The 13,230-nt window shown below is 61.6% G+C and overlaps 1 protein-coding gene across 2 annotated transcripts; it reads left to right on the forward strand.

The window, feature by feature from the left end:
• Nucleotides 1–657: 657 nt before the first annotated feature.
• Nucleotides 658–9,359, forward strand: LOC142043168 (glycine receptor subunit alpha-4). 2 transcript variants are annotated; one of them, XM_075054000.1, is made up of 8 exons: nucleotides 658–772; nucleotides 1,152–1,219; nucleotides 2,012–2,235; nucleotides 2,368–2,450; nucleotides 2,643–2,783; nucleotides 2,885–3,099; nucleotides 3,404–3,553; nucleotides 7,249–9,359. In XM_075054000.1, exons 1-8 carry the CDS (start codon nucleotides 694–696, stop codon nucleotides 7,534–7,536), a joined length of 1,248 nt encoding a protein of 415 aa, XP_074910101.1. In that variant the 5' UTR covers nucleotides 658–693; the 3' UTR covers nucleotides 7,537–9,359. The 2 variants fall into 2 exon arrangements, with proteins under 2 accessions (XP_074910101.1, XP_074910100.1); XM_075053999.1 differs by having other exon boundaries at nucleotides 664–772; nucleotides 7,252–9,359.
• The last annotated feature ends 3,871 nt before the right edge of the window (nucleotides 9,360–13,230 follow it).

Consider the following 13,230-nt stretch of genomic DNA (forward strand, 5'->3'; position numbering starts at 1 on the left):
CTCCACACCACAGTCAGTGCAGAGGTGGGCTTTGCTGCTTTTCTCCTGTCACATCGTCTTGGCCCCTGGCAAGGTGTCACAACCCCAACTCTGCTTCTAGGCACCTCCTCACTCATGCCAGGCCAGCCCATGGCTCGGGGGGTTGTTCTGTCCCCCAAGCCCCGAGTCTGTGCCAGGCAGGTTATGGATGTTTGCTCAGCAACTCAGGCCGAGGCTGGCAACTGAAGCCGGGAGGGACTCTGTCCGCTTTCCCCCTCCAGCACCCACACAGAGCCCGGCTGTCATGCACAAGGCCATCGCCTGCTGCCCCAGTCCCCACCGCAGCCCTGGAGCCAGGAGGCACCAGGCCCCGAACACCATGCCAGGGGACACGGCGGGCAGGGGCTTTGCTAGCAAGGGGGACAGGCAAAACGCCGGCACACAGCACTCAGGCTGTGGCAGGCAAGGAGGGGAAGCCGCCAGGATCACAGCTGAAGGAGGAAGGGGTCCTGGGGTCAGTGCGCTGACTCAGCGCTGGAGCGGGTGCGGCGCAGGCACACCCGCTTCCCGTGACAGCTGGCAATCACCCCGAGGTGCCGAAATGTGCCTGCAGACCCCTGGTGCTGGCAGGCAGCTAACCTGCCTCCTCTGCCCCACAGGCTGGTCTCAGGGCGGGAAGAGATTAAAGCTGCTTCCCGAAGCTCACCCCAGCCCATGTCACCCTCTGATTTCCTGGACAAGCTTATGGGACGAACATCAGGGTATGATGCCCGGATTCGACCCAACTTCAAAGGTAAGGGAAGGACATGAGGCTCCCAGACCTGGCAGCAACCCATGCTTAAGGCTGCCCAAAACCAGGGAATGGGCAGGTATGGAGGCAGAAGCCTGACCCATGTCCCTCCGTCCCAACACCCTCCTCAGGGTCCTGGCTGCTCCAGCGATCACAGCCACCCTGCATGTGCCTGCTTTGCCTGGCAGTGTGGGCAGCTGCAGTACTTGCAGTGAGTGCTGGGGTTCACCCTGACACACTTTGGGGGTGACCCCAGCAGGCAGGGGGATGCTCATGTGCATTCACCTGCACAATGCACACAGGAGGTGGCATCCCCACGTGTGCCCGTGCAGTGCACGTCTCCCCAGCCAGTGGTGAGAGGAGGCTTGATGCTGTTTTTCAGGTCCGCCCGTCAACGTGACGTGCAACATCTTCATCAACAGCTTCGGCTCCGTCACCGAGACCACCATGGTGAGGGTTTCTCCAGTGTGACAGGCTCCTCTCCCAGCGCCTTGGGGCTGGCGGTGGCTCTGCCAGGGAGTGTGCAGGTCCTGGTGCCCAAGCCTTACAGGGGTGGCCGTGCTTACAGGGGTCCTGTGAGCCCTTCTCTGGAGCTGGCCCTGGCACCGTGGTGGGGACATGCAGAGCCATAGCAACTGGCTGTGGCTTTTCTGGGGTCAGTTAACCAGAACTTGGCTGTGTGGGCCACTTTCCCCATGCCTGAGCTGGGAAGAACACCCCAAAGGGTTGCAGCAAGGCAGCTGGTGGTAACCCCCTGCTGTTTGCAGGCTCAGCAGGTGCCATACAATGCAAGCAAGCTCTATGTCCCTGTGATCCCCAGCCTCCTCAGGTGCATGAGGAACTCCTCTGAGGAAGCCCCAAGGCTAAAAATTCCCTATTTGTGCTGCTGCAAAGCCTTAATACCATCAACCATCACATCAAGCCCCCCCCCAGGGCCACAGAGCCCTGCGACAAACATTGCAGGCAGCAGCTACTGGTCCTTCTCTTTCTCCTCCTCTTGGCTGCTGTGGCTTTGGCTTTTTAATTTCCCCTGGCTGCTGACAGCATGGGAAGGCTCCTGAGCTGCCCCTGCCCTGTGTGTGGTTAGTGTCAGGCAGGCAGCGCCTGTAGAGCTGAGCCTCAACCGAGACACCCCCTTCCACCTTCTTCTTCATCTCTTCTTCATCCTCCATCTCTTCCTCCTCCTCCTCCTCCCTGGGCACCATGGGGTGCTCCCGGCTGAGGTGGTGCCCTCTGCCCCAGGACTACCGGGTGAATGTCTTCCTGCGGCAGCAGTGGAACGACCCCCGCCTGGCTTACCGTGAGTACCCTGACGACTCCCTCGACCTCGACCCCTCCATGCTCGACTCCATCTGGAAGCCAGACTTGTTCTTCGCCAACGAGAAAGGGGCCAATTTCCACGAGGTCACCACCGACAACAAGCTGCTGCGCATCTTCAAGAATGGCAACGTGCTCTACAGCATTAGGTAGAACTCTTCTCCTCTGGTGCAGTGCCTGAGTGGGGAGGCAAAGCTTTCCTCTTGCCTCCTGTGAGGCAGCTTTTCCCCCTTGACTGCCCCAGCCCCCAGCAACCCCATCCTTTCTTCTGCCTCCTCCAGGCTGACACTGATCCTGTCCTGCCCCATGGACCTCAAGAACTTCCCTATGGACATCCAGACATGCACCATGCAGCTGGAGAGCTGTGAGTACTTAGGGGGGGTTCAAGCTGTGCTTTGTCAACCCCCCACCCCCATCCCATCCCATCCCATCCCATCCCAACAGCTGGCATCTCCCTGCTTCTGAGGGAGGTGAGAAGGAAGGACCGGTTGTTCAGGGTGGGGATGCATGGGGTCCATGTCCCCCCCATCCCATGGCTCCCTCCATCCCCCCACAGTTGGCTACACCATGAATGACCTAATCTTTGAGTGGCTGGAGGAGCAGGAGGCTGTGCAGGTGGCCGAGGGCTTGACGCTCCCGCAGTTCATCCTCAGGGATGAGAAGGACCTGGGCTATTGCACCAAGTACTACAACACAGGTGAGCACCCCAGGCACCTGCTGCCACACACCGCCCACAACCCCCACACCCCCGCCATGGCCTGGGTGTGCCTCTCACCCATTGGGGCTCTTTCCCTGCAGGCAAGTTCACCTGCATTGAGGTGAAGTTCCACCTGGAGAGGCAGATGGGTTACTACCTGATCCAGATGTACATCCCCAGCCTGCTTATCGTCATCCTCTCCTGGGTCTCCTTCTGGATCAACATGGACGCAGCACCAGCCCGGGTGGGCTTGGGCATCACCACCGTGCTCACCATGACCACGCAGAGTGCCGGCTCCCGTGCCTCCCTGCCCAAGGTCAGTGCTGGCTCCATGCTGGGCTCCCGCACTGCAGCCTGTCTGGGGCAGCTGGGGTGCCCACTGCTGCCCCCGGCGTGCCAGGGGCAGCATTCCCTTGGGAATGGCTGGCTCCGTAGCCCTGCTGGCTGGGGCACCGCATGTGCCAAGGGGAAACACGGCACTGCTTGACCAGGCGAGCTCTGGCCCATGTGTCCCAGCTGAGAGGGCTCCTGTGCCCCTTGGCAGTGGGGCAAAGCTGGCAGTGGGGGGGATGAGTGAGGTGGGAGGCAGCGGGTCCCTGAGCCCCCTCTTGCCCTCGCAGGTTTCCTATGTGAAGGCCATTGACATCTGGATGGCCGTGTGCCTGCTCTTTGTCTTCGCCGCCTTGTTGGAGTACGCAGCAGTCAACTTTGTCTCCCGCCAGCACAAGGAGTTCATGCGCCTGCGCCGGCGCCAGCGGCGGCAGAGGATGGTAAGTCCCTCCCGCCACCACCGTCACAATATCTGTCTGTCCTCAGCCGCTGAGGGGACACCCTGGGGCTGCAGGGCCAGTTTCTCAGCAGCCACCGGGGCAGGGCTCAGCGCTGGACTGTATCCCAAGCCGGCCCCTCCAGCACATGAGGGACCCACAGGCATTGCAGTCCTTCTGCCTGCCTGAGCAGCACCCATGGGTCCCCCAGACCCTGCCAGCACAAACACACCCAGGGTGCTGTCCTCCTCCTGCCAGGACATACTAGGGCTCTGCTACCTCTAAAAAAGCAGAAAAATAAACAGCAAAGGTGGGGGAAATGGCCTTTCCCCTGCAGCCCCAAACTCACGGGCTCCTCGCTGTGCTGCAGCGGTGATAGGGGCCCACTGCTGCATCAGGGTAGTGAAGCACCAAGGGGACCTGGTGGCACTCAGGGAGAGGGTCTGAGCTGCAGATGAGAGCACACCAAGGCCTGGAGAGGCAGGGTCCCATGCTCGTGGTACAGCCCTCCCCTCCGTCAGCCCATTGGCACAGGCATCAGGCCTGTGAGATGCTCAGGGAAGGCACGCAGCTGCCCCACTCTCATTTTCTTGCCATAAGCACACTGCGAGGCACCAGACCTCCATGGAAAACACGAGTACATGTACACACTGCACAGGCACGCAGTGGCCTGTGCAGCCAAATCCCTTTGGCACATGCTGAAGATGGATCCCAGTGCCTGGGCACTGCTGGGGGGGCTTTTCCCCTCACGTGGCGTGCCTGTCCCCCCATTGTCCCCATCCCGGTGCCCAGAGCTTCTGTCCCCGGGGCCAGGGCAGAGCCATCGGTCACCTGCTGTCCTGTTTCTGTTTGGTGCACACTGTCGGATGCCAAAAGGGCCTGAGCAGCGGGACAGCCAGCCTGGAGTCCCTGCAGCAGCTGAGCGGCCGGCACGGCAGCGAGCACACCTACGCGACGCTCTCCAGCTCCCGGGTAAAGCACAACCCTCTGGCAGCCCCCTGTGCAGTGCAGCACACCCCCAGCCAGTCTCACCCCCCCCTCCCCAAAACAAGCCCCCCCAGAAACCCGCCCCGGGCGCCAGCAGGGGCCCATGGAAGAAGCAGGGCAGTGATTTGCACAGAGCATGTGCCCATAGGATGGAGCTGCCGCTCCCTGGGCTGAAAAGAGATGTGTGAGAGGGACGAGAATGGAGCAGATTTCCCTGGAGACACCCCTGCTCCGTGCCTTAGTTTCTCCTTCCGTAAAGCAGGACCAGTGCAGCCCCCTTTGCCGAGGTGTGAGTGATGCTAGGGCAGACCGATGGCCGCTCCTGGGCTGCTGCCCGTCTCCCCAGGCTATGCCCATGCCTCTGGCAGGGTGAGGTCTCTGCCTGCCTGGCTTTCCTGGCACAGGCAGGCTTGAAGCACTCGTGGCTGCCTGCAGAAACTCCAGTGCAGGCATTTGCTCAGGGCACAGGGGCACTTTGCAGCTTGAGGCATAGGGAGGAGCGGTGGGGCAGGAAAGGCTCCCAGGCTGGGGGGAGATACTGGGGGACGACCATAGCTCCAGGGAGATCAGGCCTGCTACATTCTTGCCTCCCCACCCAGCCAGGCTGCCCCAAGCTTCCCCTCCGCCATCATAAGCCCTTGAACTCAGGGAGAATCTTCCTGGCTCCCCCCAGCACCCTCCCTTGCTCCCTGCCTTTCACAGCCCCTGAGCGCCAGCTTCTGGAGATGAACCCAACGGGAGCAGAGAGGGGGAGGCTCTGCCAAACCCAGGGACCATCTGCTTAAAAGAGACTGAAGTGCAGTCACCCTGAGGTGGAGGCTGCAGAGCCACCCTGGGGTGCTGCTGGCAAGGCACTGAGTGCAGCCAGGAGCATCCCGGGTTGCTGCTCAGTCAGAGACCGGAGCAGAGCCCCGCTGCTCGCAGCTCCCGTGCCGGCACTGCCTGACGCAGCGGCACAGCCTGGGTGCCGCAGCCCCATGGCAAATCCCTCCCACAAACCCTGCAAAGCTGGGCCCAGGGAGCTCCCTGCACCCAGCCTCGTCCCCCAGTAAGCACCCCAGGGCTGCCCCAGCCCAGAGGGACCCAACTGGGAGGACCAGCACTCCCAGTCTGCCATCTCCTGCCCCAAACACCGTGGCTGGGCCCACTGGCTCCCCAGGCTGGGGGAATAGCTGTTGGCCCCAGGGCACCCCGGCTCCCCTCCATTAAGTCCCTCAGGGCAGCTGCAAGTGCTCAGCCTGGGGCAGGGGAATAAAACTCCGCTGCAAATGAGAACAAATCATCTCAGCAATTTGAGCCGCTGCTGCTCTTCCCACTGAGAAATCTTGCTTAGCCGGCGGATTGCTGAGTTAAATAAAGATGCCAGGGCACAAGCTCTCCGCATGAGAGCCCCCTTGCCGGCCGAGCGCCTGTGCAGGCTGACCTCAGCGAGGAGGCTGCTCTAGGCGATTTGGAAGGCAGTGCCGGTCAGAGATGGCATTTGGGATCTGGCATCCAGGCTGCGTGTGGGCATGGTGTGAGGCGAGGGCCTGGCCCGCAGCACGCCCTGGGAGAAGAGACCCACCACAGCCAGATATGGCACTGGCAGGGCATAGGGGGGATGAGCCACAGAGACCAAATGAGTGGCCTGGGGGCCCGGTGAGATGCCAGATGAGCAGCCCAGGCTTGCACATGCTGGTCCCTCACCAAATCTTTGCACACAGACCCCCCCCAAGCATAAAAAAGCAGGACAAGGCAAGTTGCTAATGATGCGCAGCTGTCGGTGGAGAGGAGCACAGGCACCACTGGCCAGCACCCAAGGGGCTGCGAGGCGAGCAGGGCTCTGCCGCGAATGATGGCAGTGGGCTGCGACCCGAAGGTGAGGGCAGGCGCCCAGCTCTCACGGCACTTTTGCAGGCTTGATCATGGGCATGCAGCCCCACGGGCATGCTGCCCTCCCTGCAGCCCCCCGCCAGCATGGGGGCAGATGGGGTAAGCAAGGGCAGAGACCAGCAAGGAGTCCAGCTCTCTCAGCCTCTCTCCTCTGCTGCACCAGGCAGTCCCTGCCAAGCAGCCACGGGGAGAAACCGGGGCCTAGGCCCTCGGAGGGACTGGGAGGCCCTGCAAGCCCTGATGGTAGCCAGGCCCCTGCATCCCTGCCCAGCTCTGCCCCGGCAAGCTGCCTGCCCCCTCCTATTCACCAGCACAGGCACACTTCCACCTCAGAGTGAACACAGCTGCCACAGCAGTGCCTGCACCCTCCAGCTCCCTGCACCCCAGTGCACCCTGCACCCCTGTGCCCTGCAACCCCATATGCCCACCCCCCCCCCCCCCCCCCAGTTTGCCCCTGTCCCCCCTGGCTGCCAGAGAGCGGGGCTTCCCAAGTCCCCGAGCCAGAGCTGGGAGGAGGTCGGGGGGATCAGTGTCGGGCTGCCAGGGTCAAGGTTGCCCTTGGATGCACCCTTAAAACACATCCTAGATGACAAAGCAGTCCGTCAGTGCTCGCCCCCACGCCCAATGCACACTGCTGCCTGCCACTGCCCACAGCCTGCCGGCCCCGTGCTTTTGCCTGCACGCTTCGGGCTTTCTGAAAGAGTGCCTAACCTTGTGCTGGGCACTTACATGACTGTATTGCCTCGTGGGGGGGCGTATAGGAGATGCACAAGCGCCTGCTCGCCCTGCAGTATTGGCGCCCATGGGATGCCCCGGCTGACAGCCTTTCCCTTCGCCAGGAGGAAGAGCTTGTCCGCGAGAGCCGCTTCTACTTGCGAGGCTACGGGCTCGGCCACTGCCTGCAGCCAAAGGATGGGGGTGGGGAGGGCCCTGGCATCTACAGCCCCCCAACAGCCAGCATGCTGCTGCGGGAAGGGGAGGGCCTCCGCAGGCGCTACATCGACCGGGCCAAGCGCATCGACACCATCTCCCGAGCTGTCTTCCCCTTCACCTTCCTGGTCTTCAATATCTTCTACTGGGTTGTCTACAAAGTGCTGCGCTCGGAGGACATCCACTCGGTGCCCTGAAACCCAGAAAAGCATGACTGCCTCTCAGTCTGACCCCCGCAGCGTGCCTAGGCACCGCGAGCTCAGCCAAACCACGTTTCCCTCTGTCCTGGAGCAGCGGCACAGCTGGGCTGGGCCTTGGAGCTTGGACATGTGGCAGCCCCCAAGTCCCTTTGGATGCCGGGGCACTGAGGGGGGGATCAGCAACCCCAGGTCCCCATGGTCAACTGGAGAGAAGGACCCCTCCTGCCTCCTGCATGGTGTCACCCCCAGGTACCCAGGGATGCTGTGCTGCCAGGGCACAGGGAAGCCCCTGGTACTTTGGGGTGCTGGACAGCTGGTGGCCATGGAACACCACCTTCCAGCCAAACACCCTCCATATCAGGCTGCTGCTTCTTCAGGCTGCATCACCGAGCTGTGGACCATGAGCAGCCAGGTGAGAGGCTGCAGCCCTCTCTCGTCCCGTGGCCCGGAGCTCGGTTGCAGGAAACAGCAGGCAGCACCCCTGCCTGCACCTGGACTATGTGGGGTGCTGGCTATGGCCCCATAGTCCCCAGCCCAGCAACAGACAGGGCCCCTCCAGCCCCCAGCCAGCTCCAATCCACAGCAAAGCAGCAGGTTGCGGATGCTTTCCTCCCTGCAGAGCCCAGAGCTGCCTATAATACCTGTGGCCACAGGCAGGACTGTGGCAGGGACACTGGGCAGAAGGCTCCGTTTCCTATTTCCTCTGAGGAAACACCAGCCCTCAGGCAGGCAGCAGGCGAGCCCAGTCTCGCTGATGGTGAAGGGGCACAGACGGCCATTGGAGCAGCAGACAGGTGCCATGTGGCACTGCGGAGCCAGCACTGCACTACCTGCAGCGTAGGGCCCACAGCCCAACCTCCAAGGGAGATTTTTGGGGATCAAAGTAGCGGGGGCATCTTGGCTGATCCCTTTGGAGGAGTAGAGTGAGTGGTGGCATCCCCAGACTGCTGCGTTCCCACTGCACCACAGTGCCAGCAGAGAGCTGGAGGCGAAAACCGCCCCATTCCCCAGCTTTCTTCCCACCCCAGCGCCCAGGCACGACGTCCTCTGAGTGGGTTCACCCCTGCTGCTCCTCCACCGGAGAGGAGAGCATTTGAAACCTCAACAGGACAAGCTCAGCAAGGCTTCTAGCCCTCCAGACCTGGATATCCTCCGTGCTTAGCAGGAAATAAAAGCAGTAGGTGATGTTCATGTAGGACCTACAGAGAGAAATGTGTTGATGCTCTCCTTTCCCCCTGCTCACAGCCTGGTGGAGTCCATCCCCCCATGGCCGTGGGTGCAGGAGAGGGCCCAGGGTCTTTCAGGCAGGGCAGGATGGAAATGGGATTCGCCCCTTTCTTTGGAGGCTGTGGTGCCACCATGGCATGGCGAGGGCTCCGGTGACCTGCCTGGCATGGCAAAAGGGACCCTGTAGGGCAGGGGGATGTGGGCAGGAGGCCAGCACAGCCCACTGAAGCCAGACCTGGGCAGAAACCCCCGCCATGGCCCCTGGCCCCGTTCCTTGGGCAGGAATCACCCTCTCCCTTGCACAACTTCCCAAGGGCAAAGCCCCACACCCCCCTGCCCAGCCCCCTAAACCCTGCAGACTGCTCAGCTGCATGCACCTATTTCAGACAGGACAAGTGGAGAAGAACTGGCCCCAGGCCATGCCTGGGACCCACCAGGATGGGCCAAACCAGCTCCATCCCACCACCACAGTGCATGCCTTCCCCACTGTGAGGGTCCCTGCAGGGCCCCACCGTGTGTCCAGGCCAGGCTTTCAAGACTTGTTTTTGGGGAGGCCCCATTTGGGGGTGGAGGGAAGGGTGCACCTTGTCTCCTTGGCTCGCCCAGCACCTGCCCCCCCCCCCCCCCCCCCAAGGCAGTGCCGGACAGGGAGGTGCCAGCACCCAGGCAGCACTTGCAGGTGCTGGGCAGCCAAGCCACCCTCTAGCAGCGGTGGGTTTTAAAACAGCATCAATCTTCCTACGCAAATAAAGCCTTTCTGGGATTTTTCAGTGGTGTGCTGGGGGTTTGTCTCTGCCAAGGACCCTGCGGCCAGCTCCAGGTGGGGCCCCCCATATGTGGGAGGGACATGGGGACGAGGGCACAAGAGCCCTGTGGGGACAGGAGCCCTGATCTGCAATTACACCCAGACATCATTACCTACGTGGGTGATTTTTCTGACATAATTGGTGGTGACTGTCAGGTTTTATCTCCCATGTGGGAGATGCCAGCAGGGCTGGGCAGGAGACTCCGCAAGCTCCCAGCCCCAAACCCCATCACTCTCCTCCCCCTGCCAGCTCTGCGGCGTGCTCCCCGTGATCACCCCAGCTCCTTTCCACCCCATCCAGGCTTGGCCAGGGGACAGGACCCAAGATGGGGTAGATGCGGGGCGGGGGGGTGCGCCGGCTCCGCAGTGGAGCTCAGACACCCGAACATGGGTGAGCATCCCGACGGGCGAGCCTCCCTGCGTGGTCCCTTTGCGCTGGTTTGCTGGGCGGGCGCCAGCTTTACAGAGCTGCCAGCTGTCCCAGGGGGCTTACACCAGCCCTGCAGTGCCATCCGGGGCCGGCGCTTTTGTCCCCAGCTGGTGCAGGGGCAGGCAGAGCCCGCAGCTGAGGGCTGAGTGCCCAAGCAAACATCAATCTCCCTCTGTCCTCCCAGCCAAGTTTCATAGACTGGCTCTGTTGGTACCTCGCAGCCCCATCGCCCGCCCAGCCCCATCGGGGTCTTCTGTGGCAGGGAGGAGAGAAAGCGAGGTGCACCCATGCCATCTCGGTGCAGTGGTTGTTGTTTAGATGGGACAAACCAAACCCCCTTGAGGTCTTGCTCCTGCCCCCACCCCAAACCTAGAAAGGACACGGCCAAGGAGAGAGCAGGGAGCCATTTCATGCCAGCATGGTGGGCCCCATTTCTTCACTTGCTGCTCTCCTTTCTCTCCCTTGCCAAACGTCAGGTCTGGGCACCCAGTGCCTGTTTGGAGAAAAATGCTGCGGTCAGCTCTAAGCCACATGGCTCTGGGAACTGGTGCATCCCGGAAAAACAAAAATGCTAAAAACCCAACACACCCTTCCTAAGCTAAAGCCCCTGGGTCCCACATGCTGGTCACAGCAAGGCAGGGGGGCCTTGCTGCTGGCACCGCACTAGCAAAGGCATGAGGGAAGTGCAGCCCCACAGCCCCTTGCAGTTTGGGTGTCCCCAGGAGCAGTTTTGGGGCCAGGAGCAGCACTCAGCCCCCACCCCTGGTCCTCCCAGCAACCAAGTTTGGACTGGGAGCCACTGGGACACCCCCACAGCTGCAGGGCTGTCACTGCCCTCCAGCACACAGCTCCAGTGGGTCCCTTACATCTTGGAGACAGCAGCAGCACAGAGGCTGGGGGTGGTGAGCCCTGCGCCCTCCCACAGATTGCAGCATGGCCAAGGGCCAGCCCAGGTGGCTCCGTCCCCCAGCAAAGCCCACAGCCTTCAGACGGAGTCAGCTTTCTATTTCCTGCCAGAGGCTCTGCACTGGGAGACGCATCCTAGCCACCATGGGAAGCAGCTGTGAGCATGGGACCAAACAGCCATGGCCAAGTTAATTGCTGGTTTAAATGGAAGTTAATGGAGTTACACCGGGATAACAGGACTCCCAGACAGTAAAATGAGCATCATCAGCACTGGCAGCTTCCAGACAGCCTGCCAACAGCATGCCCAGGGCCACGCTGGGGCAGCACGGCCCCTCACCAGCCCCAAGGTCTCTCTGGGTGGGACTGAGGAAATGTGCCCTCGGCCGGGCACTGCGATGGCATGCCAGCCAGGCCACTGCTCCACCAACAACAGAGGGCCTGATCCTGCTGGAGCCAAGATCTGCCGCTGCGCATGGTGGCATCGTGACTCCAAACCTTCCCTTTCTCCCCCCCTCCCTCACCAGGGCCTCCTACCTGCACCCACAGCCTGGAGCTGCCTTGGGGCAACAAGTGCCAGAGGCTTAGCAAATACCCCTGTCTGGATGGACCAATGCTTGCAGCACAGCATGTCCCATGCTGTTTGGGACACCAGGCTTGGATCCAGGTGAGTTCAACACAGCAAGAGCAGGCAACAGCTCTCCTGGGGCTCTGAGCACTCAGCGCCCCTTGCATGTTGCCCAGGCATGGATTTTTTTTAAAGAAATTATCAAGCTCCAAAGTCAGCCAGCCAGTGTTGAGCAGGCCAGGGCTGCTCCTTACAGATGGGGAAACTGAGTCACGAGGAAAGTACCAGGAGCTGGACTGACAGTGTGCCCTGCTGGGATCCGGCCACGCCACAGTGCACAGGGCCCTAGCAGGACTGCAGAACCGCTGTGGTCGGCCCCATGGGGGCAGGATCCTTCCACACAGGGAAGGTCCAGCTGCAGGGTGCTCAGGCAGCATGGCTGTGCTGGTATCCCAGCCCTCAGCACGGCTCTGGCAGCGTTGCCCCCCCGACAGAGGAGCCCCAGGAGCCAAGGGGCACTTTGGCCCCCAGCATGCCCCTGCCATCTAAGCTGCAGCATCACACCACAGCCCATCACCTCTGCCCGCTCAGAGGGGCTTTGCTGGTGCCCTGCCAAACCCCACATGCCCATGGCACATCCACTCCCCAGCACTGCTTTGGGATCAATCTGCACCACTCAGGAAGCCAGTCAGCACATGCAGGCCACAAGGCACCCCACATGCTCCCCAGCCCAAGGGGTGTGGGTGTGCCAGGTACTGCTGGGGCAGGCAGGACACCTGGAAAGGGGCAGCGAGGGAGGGCTGGAGCGCAGACACAAGCAGGGATCAGCCTTGCAGCGCTCCCAAGCCCTGGGAACATGGGATAACTGCCCAGCTCCGGGCTGTGGTTTTGCACAAGAAAAAACAAAGCGATGAGGTTTTCCAGCCCCCAAAGTGCCTTGTTTTGTCCGACTCTGAGAAGCCTCTGCGCTTCAGCCCCTCAAGGGGCAGGGGGAGGACCCCAGCGCTGAAACAAGGAGCAATTATCAAACCATGGGCTCTGAAGAGCTTTTGTTCGCTGGATGTGCCAGAGCAGGGATCGGAGGACACCTAGCGAGATGCCTCAATGGCCCCACACACCAGCGGCACCCAGAGCCAAACGCCTTGGTGGCCCCAGCCCTACAGCAGTCCTGCTGAGGCCCGGCATCCTGGTTGCCTCCTCCTGCTGTGGTGGGGCCCATGATGAGAGCTCCAGTGGGGCTGCAGGGGCTGGTCCAGCCCTGGGGGAGATGGACAGGGGGAAGAATCAGCTCCTCCTTTCCCATTTCCCACTGTTGCCTTGGCAGTGAGAGCCTCTATGCCTCCCTGACAGGCCAGACATGCTGCCAAAGCTGATACCTCCAGCAGGGTGAGGCCCAGCAGTGCTCACAGCTGCGTGACTCCTGCAAAAACAGGGATTAAATCTGGGGCTCATCTCAGAGACATTGACTGGGAGGCAGGTGCCCCTTACAGCCCTCTGGGATGCGCTAACACCAGCATTGCCAGAGGTTCTCATCTCAACCCCCCAGTCAAGCTGATTTTACTAGTGCAAATGGGGCAATGCCCAGTGACTATGACTTATTCACATGGCTGAATTTGTCTGAAGAGAGACCACAATCTCTGAGTGCAAAGATCTGGATGGGGACAGGCACCTCAGGCAGAGACATACTGGATCCAGCCCCTCAGGAAACCCCATAAGCAGGCAGAGCAGCAGTGAACAGCCTGCCCATACCCTACACTC

This window comes from Buteo buteo, chromosome 22, assembly GCF_964188355.1.
Source record: "Buteo buteo chromosome 22, bButBut1.hap1.1, whole genome shotgun sequence".
NCBI classification, from domain to species: Eukaryota; Metazoa; Chordata; class Aves; order Accipitriformes; family Accipitridae; genus Buteo; species Buteo buteo.

Bases quoted from the DNA above. Each gene is read 5' to 3' on its own strand.
- LOC142043168 (XM_075054000.1), top strand. From the start codon at position 694: ATGTCACCCTCTGATTTCCTGGACAAGCTTATGGGACGAACATCAGGG. The intron at 2,451-2,642 runs GTGAGTACTTAG...ATCCCCCCACAG, and splicing joins CACCATGCAGCTGGAGAGCT to TTGGCTACACCATGAATGAC. The intron at 3,554-7,248 runs GTAAGTCCCTCC...TCCCTTCGCCAG, and splicing joins GCCAGCGGCGGCAGAGGATG to GAGGAAGAGCTTGTCCGCGA.